Raw genomic sequence first — 16,227 nt, 5'->3', positions numbered from 1 at the left:
ATTGACCCTCTTCCGTCCACTTTTGGACTTCGTGGTAGGTATAAAACTTGTTCCTCTTGTTGAGCTCTATCTTCCTATAAATTTTGGTAGAATTTGGAGTTAGATGAAAAAGTGGGTTTCCGGTTGCTGGAAACCACCACGTGTGGCGGCACGTGGTGGAGAATCTGTTTTCATGGATTTTGGACAGCGGGACATTCTTGATGTCCTGAGCCCATATCCAAAGTCCGTTCGTTGAAATTTGATATGATGATTTGAATATTCAAATTTTTCGGAGAATTGTACTGCCATACAATTTTTCGTAATTGACGACCATTCAACCGTTGGATCATCACCAAACTTTGAAACATTATAGTACATAATATTTGAGGGCCTTAGAGACTTATGGATCGAGAATCCGGCGTTCGGATCTTCCCAACTTGGATTTGCAAGTTAGTAAATTAAAACGTTGACCGCCCCTTGAATGTTGTGATTGGTGGAGATCCGATTGTTGGATCAAAATGAAATTTTAATATGTTGTTCTAGAAGCATAATGTGAACAACAAATGGCTTGATCCCTTAGTAGGGTACATAGGTAGTCCAACGAGAAGGTTAGATGCAGCCATAATAAAATACCTAAGATTGATCTTTTAGTGAAATTGCTAAGAAAATGAATTTGGGGCCTATCTTAGTAATTAGCTTCCGAATTAGAAATTTCGGAGTCGTTACAAATACCTATTCTAAGAATCAGGTAACTGAGTGGCATACCTTATAATACTACTGCTACATTAGTGCATGTTCATTATATTGGTATTACATAAATTTTTGACCCACTATTTAAGTGTAATTCCTATGAGTCCAATATATTAGTATCTCACTCCTTTTTTTTTACCTACTATGAGTTCAATAAATGCTAACCGACTGATTTTTTAAGCCCACAACTACGCTAATCAATGAGTATGTTACTACAACAGTAACTACTTATTTAGACCTACTCCGTAATGTAAAATGAGGATACGAAGCTTTCATATTTTAGGTCTTCATTCTAGCACTGCAGAAGGACATTTCCACAGTGGGGCCGAAAAAATGAGTGTGATATCAATAATGTAAGAATCAAATTCTTACAATGTGCCAAAAAATCTGCTTTAAGAGCGATTTTTATTTCACTATATTAAATTCATTAGTGTGATACATACAAAATAAACGAAAAGAGACGAATCCCACACTTAATGTATAACTCATCTTTGTCAAACTCACGCCATAGTAGCATAGTGTAATACTAATCAAACTCGCGGTGATTGATTCTTTTTTGTTGCTATCACACTCAACTTAACCACTATGAAGAGTGCCAATAGGGTCGGTCAAATGCTATCCATGAGAGAGAGAGAGAGAGAGAGAGAGAGAGAGAGAGAGAGAGAGAGAGAGAGAGAGAGAGAAAGAGAGAGAGAGAGAGTTGGGTCCTCGGTTGTACACATAGGTGGCTCGGGAGAAAGAAAAAAAAAATCATTGTAATCAAGAGAGCAACAATTTTGTACGAATTTCTGATGATTACATTGATATCATGTCCTTAACTGATTAGATTTCCAATTCCGACCTACCAAAATTTCAACCGGATGCCCCAAAAATCTAGGAAACCAACGATGAAAGTCAGCGAAAATGTATAGGCAATTAATATAAAACGGGCTTTGACTGCCGATGCAAACAGGGCATCCACCATCAAGTTCACCAAACCCGTGAGCAAATTCGCCGGCACGAAAAAGCAGTATGAGATTGTTTTAAGCATGAGAAATGTTGATTGAACCAGACAATCATTTAATGGTTGGCGCAAGAAGCTTGAAAAAGTTTGCTGTAGCATACCAGAAGAAACGTCCCGAGCAAATTGCGATTATACGCTTCTTCAATCGCAGAAGTTTTACTTCCGGGGAGAAAATCAGAGACCAGCAGTATTGCCAACACCTGAAAAAGGAGTGACAACTTGAGTAGGAGTTAAACTGAAAGGAGGTTAGTCTTCTGTACAACTGTTGTTTTCTACAGATAAACATATTCTAAAGATGAATGAGGACATTTTCAATCACGAACATTAATCCATTACAACGACAATTTCAGAAGGGGGCATGCCATTTAAACATTTTACATCCAACAAGGTACATACCCCAATATCCTGGGAATGAAAACAATAAACTACTTTAAGCAATAAGAAGAAAATCTGCAAACAACACACTTGCATTTTTGTACTGTTTTTCTGTTTAACCTAATTGGTTTTGTAAAGAATATATGCCAATTGTTCAGCAGTTCACCTCGCAGCAGAAGATGGCGTTCTTTCCAGCTATATCAGAGATGTTTACGTTCCCCAAATACCCACAATTAGGTCATTCAATGAATTACATCATATGGCTAAATGCAACCCAACTGCATTACGGCCAACTTATGAAACCAATTCCCACTTTGTTGTTTGAGTTACAGATAACACTAGGAAATATAGAGAGGGGATTAAATGAGCTTAGTGGAAATGGTGATGATCATAACAATGATGCTAGATAATTTTAGTGACATCGTTTATTACATGATAAATTTCAACCTCCATATTCAAAGGGGATACCATTATATAAGATAGGTTTTAGCCAAAATGGTCCATGAGATTGGCATGACTCATCACTTTGGTTCCTAAGATTTAAAATCGATAGAATTGGTCCCTGAGTTTGTCCACCGTCAATCATTTTGTGAAAAATCTCGGTTAAATAAAGAGAAAATGACAAAAGTACCCTCAATTTTGTCAAATCATTTTGGCACATTGTTTATTAAATTGAGGGTATTTTTTTCATATTGGTCCATATTTAACAAAGATTTTGACAAACTCAGGGACCACTTCTATTAATTTCAAATCTCATGGACCAAATTAAGGACTTATGCCAATTTCAAGGACCATTTTGGCTAAAATGCCTAAAAGATATAACTTGGGTATTGTATTAAAAAGAACAATTGACATACTTTCATATGGTATTTTGATTTAATTTGGAAGTCCGGCTAAATATACTTATAATGCAAGCACATACTTCGTCTCCTTTTCAATTCAGATTTTAAATCCTCTAGATTTTCTTAATAATGCTTTGTTGTTGTTGTTGTTGTACATTTTCTTAATAATGAGTAAATCTAAAAGCGGCAACTCAGTTGCAAGATACTAGTCTTAGCTCCAAGCACCAAATTCCATTAATTACAAACACGACTTAACCATTAACTGCTATACTCTGAATCTAGAGTACTTTCTCCTGGTATGCAGAACTTAACAGTGTAAACTGAATGTGTTCTGGGGACATCAATCTTGGTGCAGACAATAGTATCAATCTTGAGATACTACTGTCTGTTATCACTTTTATCTCTCAATATATAAGCATAGAGAAACGTCATGATCATATTGTATATATGCAGAGATTACGATTTAGAGTCTTCCTAAGAAGTAATCTGGGTGCAGCATTCATTTGGTTATCATGCTACAACTTTACTTGGGTCATCAACCCTATACACCGCGAAGATAACACTAAATCAGCTGCTTTTCCAAAAGAAAGTATGCAATAAAATGGAACGTGTGTGATGTTTTCTTTGGTGCAATTACTTCGTATGATACATCATTATGGAAAGGGAAGCTTATATCTCTTACAGCATGATCCAACCTATATCAGTTATGATCAGAACAAAAAAATGAATATTTTGTTAAGCAAACTCTGTCATGAGATTTGAGAACATTAACAACTTGACTAAATAAATGGATCCCATCTTCTTTTATTGGTGTATAAAGAAATTTGTGCTTTGAACTTGACAGAGAGTCCAAATTATTCAGAAGATAGAATAAGCTTGAAAAATATTCAAGCTCAAGCACTTACCAAATATGCTAAAAAACCCCTCCTTATTTTGGCTGATTATATCAGCTCCCCTTTCATTAGAAAGCAGATATGAGTTTAACCCATGCATCAAGCAAACTTGGTAACCTGGGGGATAGAAAACCAATTAGGCTAAAGAATAGTCTTATATCTACTCAAAGGATAAAAGTAATAAACCGCATACACCAAAAACAACATTGCACAATAAGATTATACCTACTAGAATTAATGAACCAAGAATGCCAGAATACTGTGCGGGAACATTAATTATGGATGTAAGAATTGATACCCCAGAAAGTGTGAAAAAGAAATTCCAATGCACTCCATATTCAGCCACATGAACCTACAATATGTAAACATAACATGACATCAAAAAGAGATTAATGCAGCATAGAATAGCCTATTGAACACAAGTATTGAAATGATCACAATGCACTTCAGTGTTTAAACGGAATGACTTATTACAATAGAAGCTGAATAGAAAGGTCACCCTTCATTGTCAAATTGGCTTAAACTGAAAACTAGACATGACAACAATGTACATACCAAATTGACCTGATAATCCCTGATATCATAAACCTACCTGATAGTCCACGCCTGTCGTAGACAGAAGATGGACAAACCCAAGGATGATTAGTGGACTAGCACATTGAATAGCAGTCTTCCATGACCTTAAAAAGCATAAACAAACAGCATGCCATCAACAACATATTTTCAGACTACGACAGGACGACACTGCAGTCCGTTTATACCATTCAAGATCATATCATGCAAACAAAAATATATAAAACTATAGGAAAAAACAAACCATTAAAGAGTCAATAAAAATGATGATAATATTTAAACATAATCCCAGGATTTCTTGGAAGTTGGGACCTTCAAGAGACTAGTCTTACGATATTTGTTCCATTAGGGTGCTGCTAGTTTTGGAGGAACACTCAAACCTCCATATATTTCCATTATTCCGAAACACATTATTCTCTGAACTTTTTTTTATTGCTGTTTGTCTAAACTTTCAAAAAGATATGCAAGAGAAAAGAATATCTTAGGAGTTAGGAAAGGATGGCCAATCAGAAAGAAAGAAATGAGGGAAAGGAGAAGGGGGAGAAACGGGGGAAAGATCGAAACAGGTTCCCCAACCCGCATGACCCGTGCACCCATCTCTCCATATTTTCCGGTGGTTTTCCACGGGATTTCCCACGAATTGGATCAAGGCACCACTCCCAATCATTACCTAGTCCTTTCCTCTTCCATTTCCACCCAAATTTGGAAGGGATTTGATTGTAATTTGGTGAAAAACACTTGTGGGTGCTGCGAGGAACCATGTTCAAAATCCAACAATTGTAAAACCATTTCCTTCAATTACCACCACTAGAACACTCCCCTAGAACCCAAGGACAAATCCCAAGTAGTGGTGAAGACATTGGAACACCGAGGATGTCGAATTGAAGAACACCCATTCTAGGGTTTCCCGTGGATTTTAGTGAAATTGGAGCTCTTCATGGCCAAATTGGCCTTGGTCACGGGTATGAAAGTTGCTCTACTCATTGAGATTTTCATTCCTGTAAATTTTGGTAATTTTTGGAAATAGTTGGATTTTTTCAACGAGTCAACGTGGCCGACCGTCACCCACGGCGGCGCGTGGCCAGGGGGCTGTCGATGTCACTCTTAAGCTAAATTAGATGCCTTGAGCTCAATTTTGGTAATTTTATGACATAGGTTGATGGTTGGAACCTAAATTCTCTACAATACATTAATTGGTAAAAGTGTGAATCAACGATTCGACTGTTGGATCATCACCAAACTTTAATACATTATATTACGTAATATCTGAGGACCATAGAAACGTATGGATCGGGAATTCAACATACGGATCTTCCCGAAGTGGATTTGTAAGTTCATAAAATAAAATGTTGACCGCTACTTGATTTTGGCAATTGGCAGAGATCCGACCGTTGGATCGTAATGAAACATTAGGATGTTGTTCTAGGAACATAATGTGGATCTTTGGAAGTAACGGATTGGAAATCCCTGATGAGGATCTTCTGAATTGAATTACGTAGGGATGTATTTTATGTAAATTATGTATTCTATAGGTAAGAACTCTGAGACATGATTTAATAATTGTTCTAGGCGACATTAGTTCGTGATGTCTCAATATTCGAGCTAGGGAGTCGTAGCGCGGACCTCAGGTGAGTGGGTCTTTTCCTTTCTACTGTATATATATACATGATTGATAATTCCACAAACATTTTTAAGTTGATTTATGCATATTACCTACATATAATTACTGTGAATGTTTAGAAGTATATGCATGAACTACGAATGGCTTGATCCCTGTTTAGGGTACGTAGGCAGTCTAGCGAGACGTTAGATGCAGCCATACAAGAAGTGAGATTAAATAATTGAGACAATAGCCTTGTTTGGGGAATTGAACAATGTGAGGGACATTGGTGTAAAATGTGAGATTGAACCTTATGTGTTGGTGGTTAAATGTTGGTTATAAATCAATGTGTGAAGATTCAAGAAATTAAAGTAAGGAAACGTAAGTAATGATAGTTAATTAAACTAGTGTCTAGTTGGGCTTATCACCGATGATTATCCCCGAAAATAAATAGTTCGGGAGTAGGGCGTTACAGCTTATGCATTTTATGTCATATTATATATATGTATATAATTGAAAATGTTATGACATGGTTGAGTATTAGATTGCATCATGGTATATCCATATGTATATTACCTGCACATAATTATTGTGAATGCTTTGAAGTGCAAAGGTGAACGCAGGACACCCAGGTAAGCTCAGGTGAGTTTATGGTATTAGTTGAATTGATGGAGTTATGGCATGACTACATTTATGTGTTAGGCAACTCCGACATTGTCGTACAGGTTGCAATAATAGGCAACTTCGACATTGTTGTACAAGTTGCAATGTTAGGCAACTCTGACACTGTTGTACAGGTTGCCCATGAGTTGTACATGTTATATTAAGATGAATTGAGAGCTCATAAACCTACACCCTGGTGTTAGTGCTCCCGTCCGTGGCCAAGGCACAATCCTTCATGTGATGTTCACCTCCCGCACCTTACGCTCACCTTGGACTCAAGGTAGGTGCACAAGCTGTCGTACAGACCACTATAGGTGGTTCCGACTCGTAGGTAACCCGCGATTATTCGCACAGTCTTCACGTGATCGTAGCACTTGAGCGTACTTATTTACACCCAGTCCTGTCATACAGACCACTAGAGGTGGTTCCGACACATGTGCAGAGATGTTTGATGAGCTATAGATTAAGTTGTACAGGTCACTATAGGTGACTCTGACTTATGTGCTAGCACTGATTGATGAGATATGGATAAGTCGTACAAGTCACTATAGGTGACTCCGACTTATGCGCTAGCACTAATTGATGAGATATTGATGAGTCGTACAGGTCATTATAGGTGACTCCGACTTATGGGATCGCACTGATTGATGAGATATGGATAAGTCGTACAGGTCACTATAGGTGACTCTGACTTATGCGATATCACTGATTGATGAGATAATGATGAGTCGTATAGGTCACTATAAGTGACTCCAACTTATGTGATAGCACTGATTGATGAGATATGGATAAGTCGTACAGGTCACTATAGGTGACTCCGACTTATGTGCTAGCATTGATTGAGAAGATATGAGTGCAATCGTACAGGTCACCATAAGTGACTCCGACTTGCGAGCTAGTATGAGTTATTAAGCACATGATTATTTATATTGCTAATGAGATGTTGTGTAGTTATACTTCTGGATTTACTGTTAATATACATTTAATTACATACTTATATGTAGTATGATTTTATGGAACTATACAGGTTTTACGGCGAGGGTTTACTACCTTTGATAATTGAAATGATTCTGAAAATCTTTGTTTTGCCCACTCACACTTTCTATTTTGCACCCCTCCAGGTTCTAGTAGCAAAGTTCCGTATCGGCGAGGATTTGTGGCACTCCCCAGTTCAGGTGGCTCTTTATGATGATATAATTATTATCTTACCTTATTGTACTTTACTTATGCTCTGTATCATGTGTGAACTGGGTCCATACCCGCTCATCGCGCACTCGTGTATATAGGTACTTTTAGGTTTAAATTTATTCACATTGTGCACATTATCACACTTTATGGCTTCTTCACCTTCCAGGTGTCGGCCAGCACAGCTCGATTCGGAGCCCTAGTGGACATTCCAGGTCAGGGCGCGTCACTCGACCCTACTTCCAGGGGTTTGACGAAGATCTTCGACAATTTCAAGCCACTTAGCATTGCAAGCAAAGGTCATAAATAAAACAGGATTTCCAAAATGACGAAATATAACCAAAACATCCTGATAATTATTGATCATGTATCTAACACTGCCAAACATTGTTCTAAAAATTATCTGCCTAGTCCCTGCTTGGGTGCTAGGCAGCTGGCTACCGTCCCGATTATTGCCTAGGCATTTGAAAATTAAGAAAGGGCACATAGACCCATTGAGGCGCCCGCCTAGGTCACGACTCACTTAGATAGAAAATAGATAACTTTCATTTTGTATTTTATTTTATTTTAATAAATTGTAAGAGACTAGTTACATACTTAAATAAACACACTTCATATCCTTGTTCCCCATGTTTTCATTATGTTACAATACTTCATAATATATATTTCATTCTATTTTGTAGTTTATGATGAAATTATATATATTTTTAAGTATAAGCAAATATTTATTTACACGAAATATGATAGATTTACTTAAATTCACCTAGTCTATCTAGGCATTAGACCCGAACCCACCACCCGACTAACACCTAGCGTCTTTTAGAACTTTGATGCTAGTAAAAGAAGTTGGCAGGATAATTCTCTTGCCAATGTTTCAACCACTTGCATTTTCATTTTTTAAGTGCTTCATGAATTCCCCTAAGACTCTCAATTCTCAAAGAAGTTTGATTTGATCTAATGAAATCAAGCATATCTTCTTCAAGCGTGGCATATGCATTAGCTAAATATTGTTGAAACAATTTGCCCCCCTTTAGTAGGGTGTTTTTCTAAGTTGGCCTATCCTGAATTTAGTAACCTAGAAATGCTTTCATAGATACCCCTCCAGTCTTGGGTTTTTTCCCTCTGAAATCTGGATTCCAAGGAATGCCCATGTATTTAGGATGAGGAAAGAAGAGGATATTGGAGAGCCTTGTGTTTAGGATGCAACTTTGTTATCCTTTGCAGCCCGATTGTCCTATGTTCTACAATAATATCTCTTTCAGTGTGAAATTGACCAATATCCCCAACTATTAACCCACCTATCCTCTCACACGCCAGCGTATATTATATTGCGCATCACAATTGTTCTATATGCCATGCAAACGCAAGCGCAAAGAACTCACAGACCCTTCATTAACCTTGTCCCTTGCTACCCTAAATAATTGAACCAACTAACTACAGACATCGAACATTTTAATGAGCCCATAAATTATTTCTTTGTCAAGTTTTGATGATATTTTTGGATCATTTTGAGTATCGTAAATGTAGATTTGGGCAAATGTAGAGTTGAATTATGATAGAAACTTAAGCCTTAAACTCCCTATTTTTAGAAAAACAGACTCAAGAATCAGAGATCTATTGGCCAACTCCCCCCCCCCCCCCTCTCTAACTCCATGGGCGCATGACTTTGATCTTTGATCAAAGGTGTGTTTAATTATTTTGTAAGTACAAATTCATCAAGACTAAAGACGATAAATTTTACCATAGCTTTCATATTGGGATGTCAAGATTATATTAGTCACAAATAGAAATGCAGTATCCAGAATATCTACAGACAACAAAGAACGTAATATGGTGGCAGACCGTGTTGTTGATCTAGGAAACAACTTTGATTGAGGCTAAATGTATTTCGTGGCCGTTATGTTCGTAATAGGCCCCTTTTGAAAGATGATTTAATGTAACAGACGTTTTTAGGCCTCGGCCTATCTTTGTAATTTCATTTTGGGCATTGTTAATGTCTCCTCCACCTGCGGAGCCAGAGGCCTCTCCAAAGCAGGAAGCACCCGCATTGTCTCTTTGGCGAGAAAACTCCCCAAATGTAGTACAACTTCCCGTCCAGTTATGATGTCCTCTTATAAGTTTTTTCTTCACATGTTCTGGCAATCTCAGCGTATATCGATCCTCCTCTGCTCTAGGCCTAACTATGGAGTGCCCCGTTGAATGCGACCGCGAAAATCTTTCGGTTTCATTCTCTTTGTTTCGATCATGATTCTGATCGTGATCTTGATCTCGATCTCGAGTAGTGCTGCTGCTACTTTGTTCACCTTGTGCAACCATATTGTTATTGTTGTTACTACTGTTATCATAATTTCCTTGATGATGATGATGATCTTGGCCTTGTTCATCTTTAATGTCAATGCGGACAGCATCCAGATCCAACAGCACTGACTCATGCCCTTCATGAATGTCTTGCATGGCGTGGTTCTCATGAGCAAGAACCGGAGACTTGTCCGCCAAACTCGGGGCTACTACTTCGAGATTTCCACGGCAAAATGGACAAGTTTTATGAGACTCGAGCCAAAGATCGATGCAATCCTTGTGGAAAACATGGCAACACACCGTCAAGAGGCGTAGCATGCTATCGTCCTCAAACTCCACCAAGCAAATTGCGCATTCTAGGCCGTACTTCTCTATTCGAAAATCTTTGACGCTTGCGTACTCAAATGTTGGAAATGATTCTATGAGTGAAACGTCAAGGCCTTCTTTGGGTACAACCGCCGTGCCCACAAGATCTCCGGAGGGTGTGCTCTGAAAGGAGGCAAGGATGTGATCCATGAAGCACTTGCAAAAGTAAATAGAAAAGAAACCCGCAAAGAAGAAGACAAGGAGGACGGTCAGAAGGATGGTAATTGGAGGGGACGCGGCATGTTGAGGTACTGGGGAGTAATTTGTATTCGTGGTCGATGATGACATTCCCTGCATAACAAAGAGTGAGCGGCAATACCTTGATGTTAACCTCGTGGCCGGAGATCGGCTTGCACTTCCGGCCAGCCCTAGTGCATGGATATTCCGAGACGACGGAACACAACAATAATAGTAATAGTAATATTGACGAGAAGGAGCTACAAAGAAGAGAATGCAATGTTGTTTGTGTTAGTGTTGGGATCTAACTTTGTGTGTGTTGGATTGCTTCCTCCAGTCAGTCATTGGCAAGAGAGAAACAAGGAGGCATGCATGTTGTCAATGCATCTCCTCATGTTTTTGTGAGCAGACAAAATTGTTGCCTTAATTTGGTATGTTGGCTGGAGATGTGGAAGTCTCTGGTAAGAACCAAAACTTCTGAGCTTAATTTGAGCGAGCCCTTGAGAGAAGGATAGGGCTCAGCGAATTATTCTCTTCACTATTATTCCAAACCACCAATTTCTTCATCAATAACACACACACACACAAATAGGGTTAGGATTGATGAAATACATTATAGAGTGGATTCCATAAAAACATGTTTTAAAATGTATGTCAAGAGAGTGTCTTTGTATCCTAACACATGCATACATATATGTGTGTGTCAGAATCGGGGAACTCATATTTTGATATTCTTAGGGCCCACTCATTCATTGTGGTCTTTGTATAAATATGTATACGTCTATTTTCTTTACTAGAAATGAATATTTTTAATGATTTTATATTTGTCTATTTTTTTGCAAGAAAAATTGAAATATGAACAGTTCGAATTCTTGAAAAATTACGAAATGAAAACCCCAAAAAAGTGTGTCGAAAAATGTCTCTCGATCTAGATCCATATATATAGGATAGTATTATTCACGCTCATTTCTTCTTTTCACACCCTTCTTAATTTCCAAACGTCAAATCAAAAGTAAAAAAGACAATGGCAAAAAATTAACAAGGATGTATAGAAGATAAAAATGGTTGTCCAAATAACACTATCTAGCCACCCGTATATTTCAATGCCATATTTGGCCCTTGGTGCAGCGTTAGCACTTCTCTTTCCAATGTTGGAGTCCCAAATTCGAATCTCGCCTGGCCATTCATCGAATAAGAAAGAAAAATCCAGTCATATTATTTTGCATCATACGAGAGAATAAAGTTTCAAACAGTACAAAAGAACCTCAAAGGCAGAAGACTAGATACAAATACTATGACTAATTCGAGAATAGGGAACTGACAGTTCGAACAAAGTGGTACAAAATAAGGACCATCGTCTCTTTCGGACAAAGAGGGTCGTCACATAATTATATATGGTAACAAGGAAGACTAAGACTAGGAGAGTGATACAAAGCTTCAAGTTCTATTTGTAACAACAAAATTCTCACATGAAACACACATCGGATGCGACTTAACAAGCCCGCGATTAACCTGAACTCGAAGCGAGGATACAGAAACTTTTACAGAAATGTTACAGCTACATGATGATACCGTAATCTCTTACAAAGACTAGGTATCTAGTTTTCTATCTAATTTATGTAAGTGACCGCAGTGCATTGCAGGCGAGCAATCGCAAATTCTATTCGATGTCATCAATCCAGTCACCGTATATCCTACTGATTTTGTCTGGTCCCTTCCATTTCTGATGGGCTCTCGGCCCTGATCTCTGAATTACGATAGATGATCTTTGTGACGGAACTCCAAGGTGATAAACATCAGAATATGAGACTAGAGGGACCGATACTACCACAGCATCTCCTGGAGTTTTTAAAGGCACTACTCCCTGCTTATTGTCAGGAGCGACTGAAGAAGAATCTCTAGTTTCTCCCTCCACAAGCCCACCACCATACCGGTGTAATTCTGCAGTCAGAATTTCGGGATTTCAAAGTCAGATACTGAAAGCACTATACGATTAGTCATGATAGATATTGCACATAAGTTCGAACTGAAACAAAAATATAGTCCTCAGATTCCAGACAATACATTAGCATGCTACTCTTCCGCGGCAGAAAAGTTGAAGTCGAACAGATGTTGTCAAGTGCGTTCTCATAAGAGCATATTTGCATTTATTGTCAACTAACCCTGAATACTTGCAACCTTAACAGGAACATCACCATGCCAATTTTTATGAACACTTTCTAATCTTTCATTATTCAGCCAGAACTTGTACCGATAGTTCAGTAGCCAATAAACTAAAAATTAGAGAAAACAAGTAAACAAACAAATGCACAATCTAGTATCATTACTCATAATACAACAGTGACAGCACCGTGTAGCCAAACTGGATCAAGTTGTACGACAATAGTATGCATCTACATGATCCTTGCTTAAGCTTTATATTTTGAGGGTAAATTCCATTGTGCCTTTCCTCATGGAAGATGCACGATATTTCCCTAGACTTCAATGCACAAGTCAAACCACCAATAAGAAAAAGTTGATCAGCTCATAAGTGTGGGCTGGCCACATCTCTCTTAAGCTGGTTGCTAATTTGAATTTGTCGCCATCTGTACAGTCGGTCAGGTGACATACATTGTTGGTTTACCACTACCCAAAACCTTAAGTTCATAGGAATGTCCCCATTCTGCATGTGGAGAGGCAGAGAAACATAGGTCCAGCCCCACCCTGCACCTTTCAATCCTACAATGAAGTAAGAATGGGGATTGGATTTTGAACCAATGACCTCCTACTACCGATGCTCTAGTACCATGCTAGACAACCAGATCCCAAAACCCTAAGCTGTTACAATTGTGAACCAATAATTGTTTTAAACTTTAACAGTGGGAATATGCCCCGTGTTTCTGAGAAATTTCCACTGAAGGTATGAGAGAGTCTGGATTTGTCTTCTCCCTCATTAAAGACATGATAGGAGTTAGAAACTTATATCACTTATATTTTTTTATAAAGTCCTCTCACACATATACATGCTCAGAGGCAGATCCAGACAATAAGAATTCCACAAATATCTGTGTCAGCAGTCTAGATTCGATACACCATCTCATTCTCTACCGCTAATTATGTCAAAATCTTTGTTTCTTCTAAACTTACAGAGGCTCAGGTGGCATGTTTGAATGAAAAAATGGAATAGAGCTTCTAACTAGGAACTTCCCTAGCCTACAATAAAAGATGATTTTATTAATCATTATGATAATACGAGTGGCCTTCTTAGTCAGATGTAAGCCTCTTTTGGACTGGTTGTTCTGTACCAACCTCTTTGTTAAGGTTTTTCAGTGGGTTGGAGAACAGCCCTAGACTCCCCCTGATGACTTGCAGATTGTTCGATCTAGTGATAGTAACATCAACTCCGCTGCTGGAATCCTAATGGTATTATTCAGCTGACCTTCTTCCTTGGTATTCTCTAATCATACCCATGTAAATTATAATAATAATTAAGAAACGGACAAACTATCCAGTTGTCCAAATCAGCATAGGCAACTTCAATAAAATCTTGGTTCAAGGCCACAGATGGTTAAGAAAAATGAAAGATAGAAGAGATTATGGGAGATTTCTTCCCGCCACCATAATGAGTTCACTTTTTCCTGTCATAATCAATAACACAGGTGAACAAGTAAGCAATAATTCAACAGCATATTTCTGCTACAGGAACTATTCCTCTAAATTCCACTATAGATTGGCTCAAATAAAAGACGGGATGAGCGGCTTCGAATAAAGTCTTATGTTCTTGCAATCCAGAACCTCTGTCCTAACATCGGAATTGGGCTTTCCCAGGCTCTCTATGAAAGACAACAGAACAAAGAAAGCTGTTGACAAGCATCTTTGTCTTATGATGAAAAAGAAACATTCCTTTGTTAAAAGAAACATTCCTGTGTTAAGGTTTCCTTTTTGCAGGGGAGAAACACAGGTAACAAAGTCTTTGTTAATGATGCACCAAAACAAGAAGTAAACCAGTACGATGATTTTGAAACTATTGGAAAATAAACTTAAATAGTAGTTGATCATAATTGAATCACTTAACATACTCAAGTACTTTGCAAAATCAAGAGCAAAACAAGAACAGGCGTGGACATAAATGATGTATGAAATTATAATTTTACAACAATTCTTTAGAGTTAGCTCAATGTCTTACTTATTTGGGGCAACAGAAGTTGAGAACATCAAGCATCCATGTAAAGAAACTGAAACCAGTATTTCTTAAGTCCTAGAATGGAAGCCCAAGCAAGACAGCTAGCTCTATGAAAATGTACATGGACAAATGACAACATGAAGGAACTATAAAAATTAAATTATTCTCATCCTCAAATCAGATACCTATTACAGCATGGAATATTGCTGAATCTTCAAACTGGAGCTATAAAGACAACACTAGCCTATATACAGAATCAACATCAATTCTTTTCCGTTATCTAAAGCAAAAATGGAAAAAGTATATAAATCATACCTGCTACACCATGAGCAAAATGGCATTTGCTTCCAAATGGGCAATATCCTGTCAATTCCCACTTATTGCAAATCCTTGTTTTCCAGTTTGATGGCTTGTTATTTGCTCCATTCACAGCAGCAGCACCACCACCATACCCTCCAGGACCTAAACTTATTGCCACACTCTCTCTATTCTTGGACTGCTCATCATGAAGAAAAGTGCAATTATCCCCATAAGGACACCCTTCCTCAGTATAAAACTTTTTGCAATGCCTCCCTTTATAGGATCTTGGAGTCTCCACACCATAACCTGTAGAGACGATTGGAATTTGGCACTCTTCCCTAGGCTCTGAAGGTACAGCCTTTTCTTCCTCGTGGGCAGCCACAATTTCTTGCCAATTTGGTGGCGGCCTCCGAAGCTCTTCAATGCTATGAGCAAAGTTACAATTGGTAACATAGGGGCACGTCCCAGCACGGAATTTGCAACAAAGTTTGGTTTTGAAGAACATTTTCCCAATGGCTTTTGACCGGTTAGATGAAGTTGCATCTTGGGAGTTCCTTGATTTCTTATTTGGGGGTTCGCTTCCAGAGCGACTTTGCGACTGCCTTTGATCATAATTTGAGTTGGACATGGTGTCCGCCAACGCGTCACCATTATTCCAAACACGGTACTCATCCTCAGTAGCCCAAACTGCCTGGTCACTAGACCAAATATCACCACCACCACCACTACTATTCCCGGTGATTAGATGGACTACACTGCTCTCTCTACCATAATCCATTGGAATTTGGAAGTACAATTCCTCAACAAAGTAGAGTGCTTGAAACAAAACAAGACTGCTCTATAAAAACCCTAATACCAAAACATCCACAAGCTAAATTGACCAAAATTCTATCAAAATTTTTGAAATTTTGATTGGAAAAAAAAAAAAACCAAAAAACAAACCCAACAATCTGAGAAATGGATATTTCAAGACCCACCTACTACTACTACTGCAACAACAACAACTACAAGAGATCAAAGAAAGATACAAAGGGGGGAAATGGGAAGGTGAAACACTTACC

General features: G+C 38.2%; 1 protein-coding gene and 2 pseudogenes across 1 annotated transcript; all 3 read right to left on the bottom strand.

Annotated features, from left to right (window-relative positions):
* Positions 1 to 1,570: 1,570 nt before the first annotated feature.
* LOC137732897 (uncharacterized protein At4g17910-like) overlaps positions 1,571 to 16,227 on the bottom strand; it is a 43,320-nt pseudogene continuing 28,663 nt past the window's right edge.
* On the bottom strand, positions 9,616 to 11,049 carry LOC137730632 (RING-H2 finger protein ATL29-like; annotated as a pseudogene).
* Positions 12,023 to 16,086, bottom strand: LOC137731920 (zinc finger CCCH domain-containing protein 56-like). Its single transcript, XM_068471182.1, has 2 exons — positions 15,182 to 16,086; positions 12,023 to 12,645 (listed from the first exon to the last, which is right to left on the bottom strand). Exons 1-2 carry the CDS (start codon positions 15,942 to 15,944, stop codon positions 12,365 to 12,367), a joined length of 1,044 nt encoding a protein of 347 aa, XP_068327283.1. The 5' UTR covers positions 15,945 to 16,086; the 3' UTR covers positions 12,023 to 12,364.

The sequence above is a fragment of the Pyrus communis genome, chromosome 4 (assembly GCF_963583255.1).
Source record: "Pyrus communis chromosome 4, drPyrComm1.1, whole genome shotgun sequence".
NCBI classification, from domain to species: Eukaryota; Viridiplantae; Streptophyta; class Magnoliopsida; order Rosales; family Rosaceae; genus Pyrus; species Pyrus communis.
The sequence above is the reverse complement of the archived record's forward strand: the minus strand, read 5'-3'. Positions and strand labels throughout refer to the sequence as shown.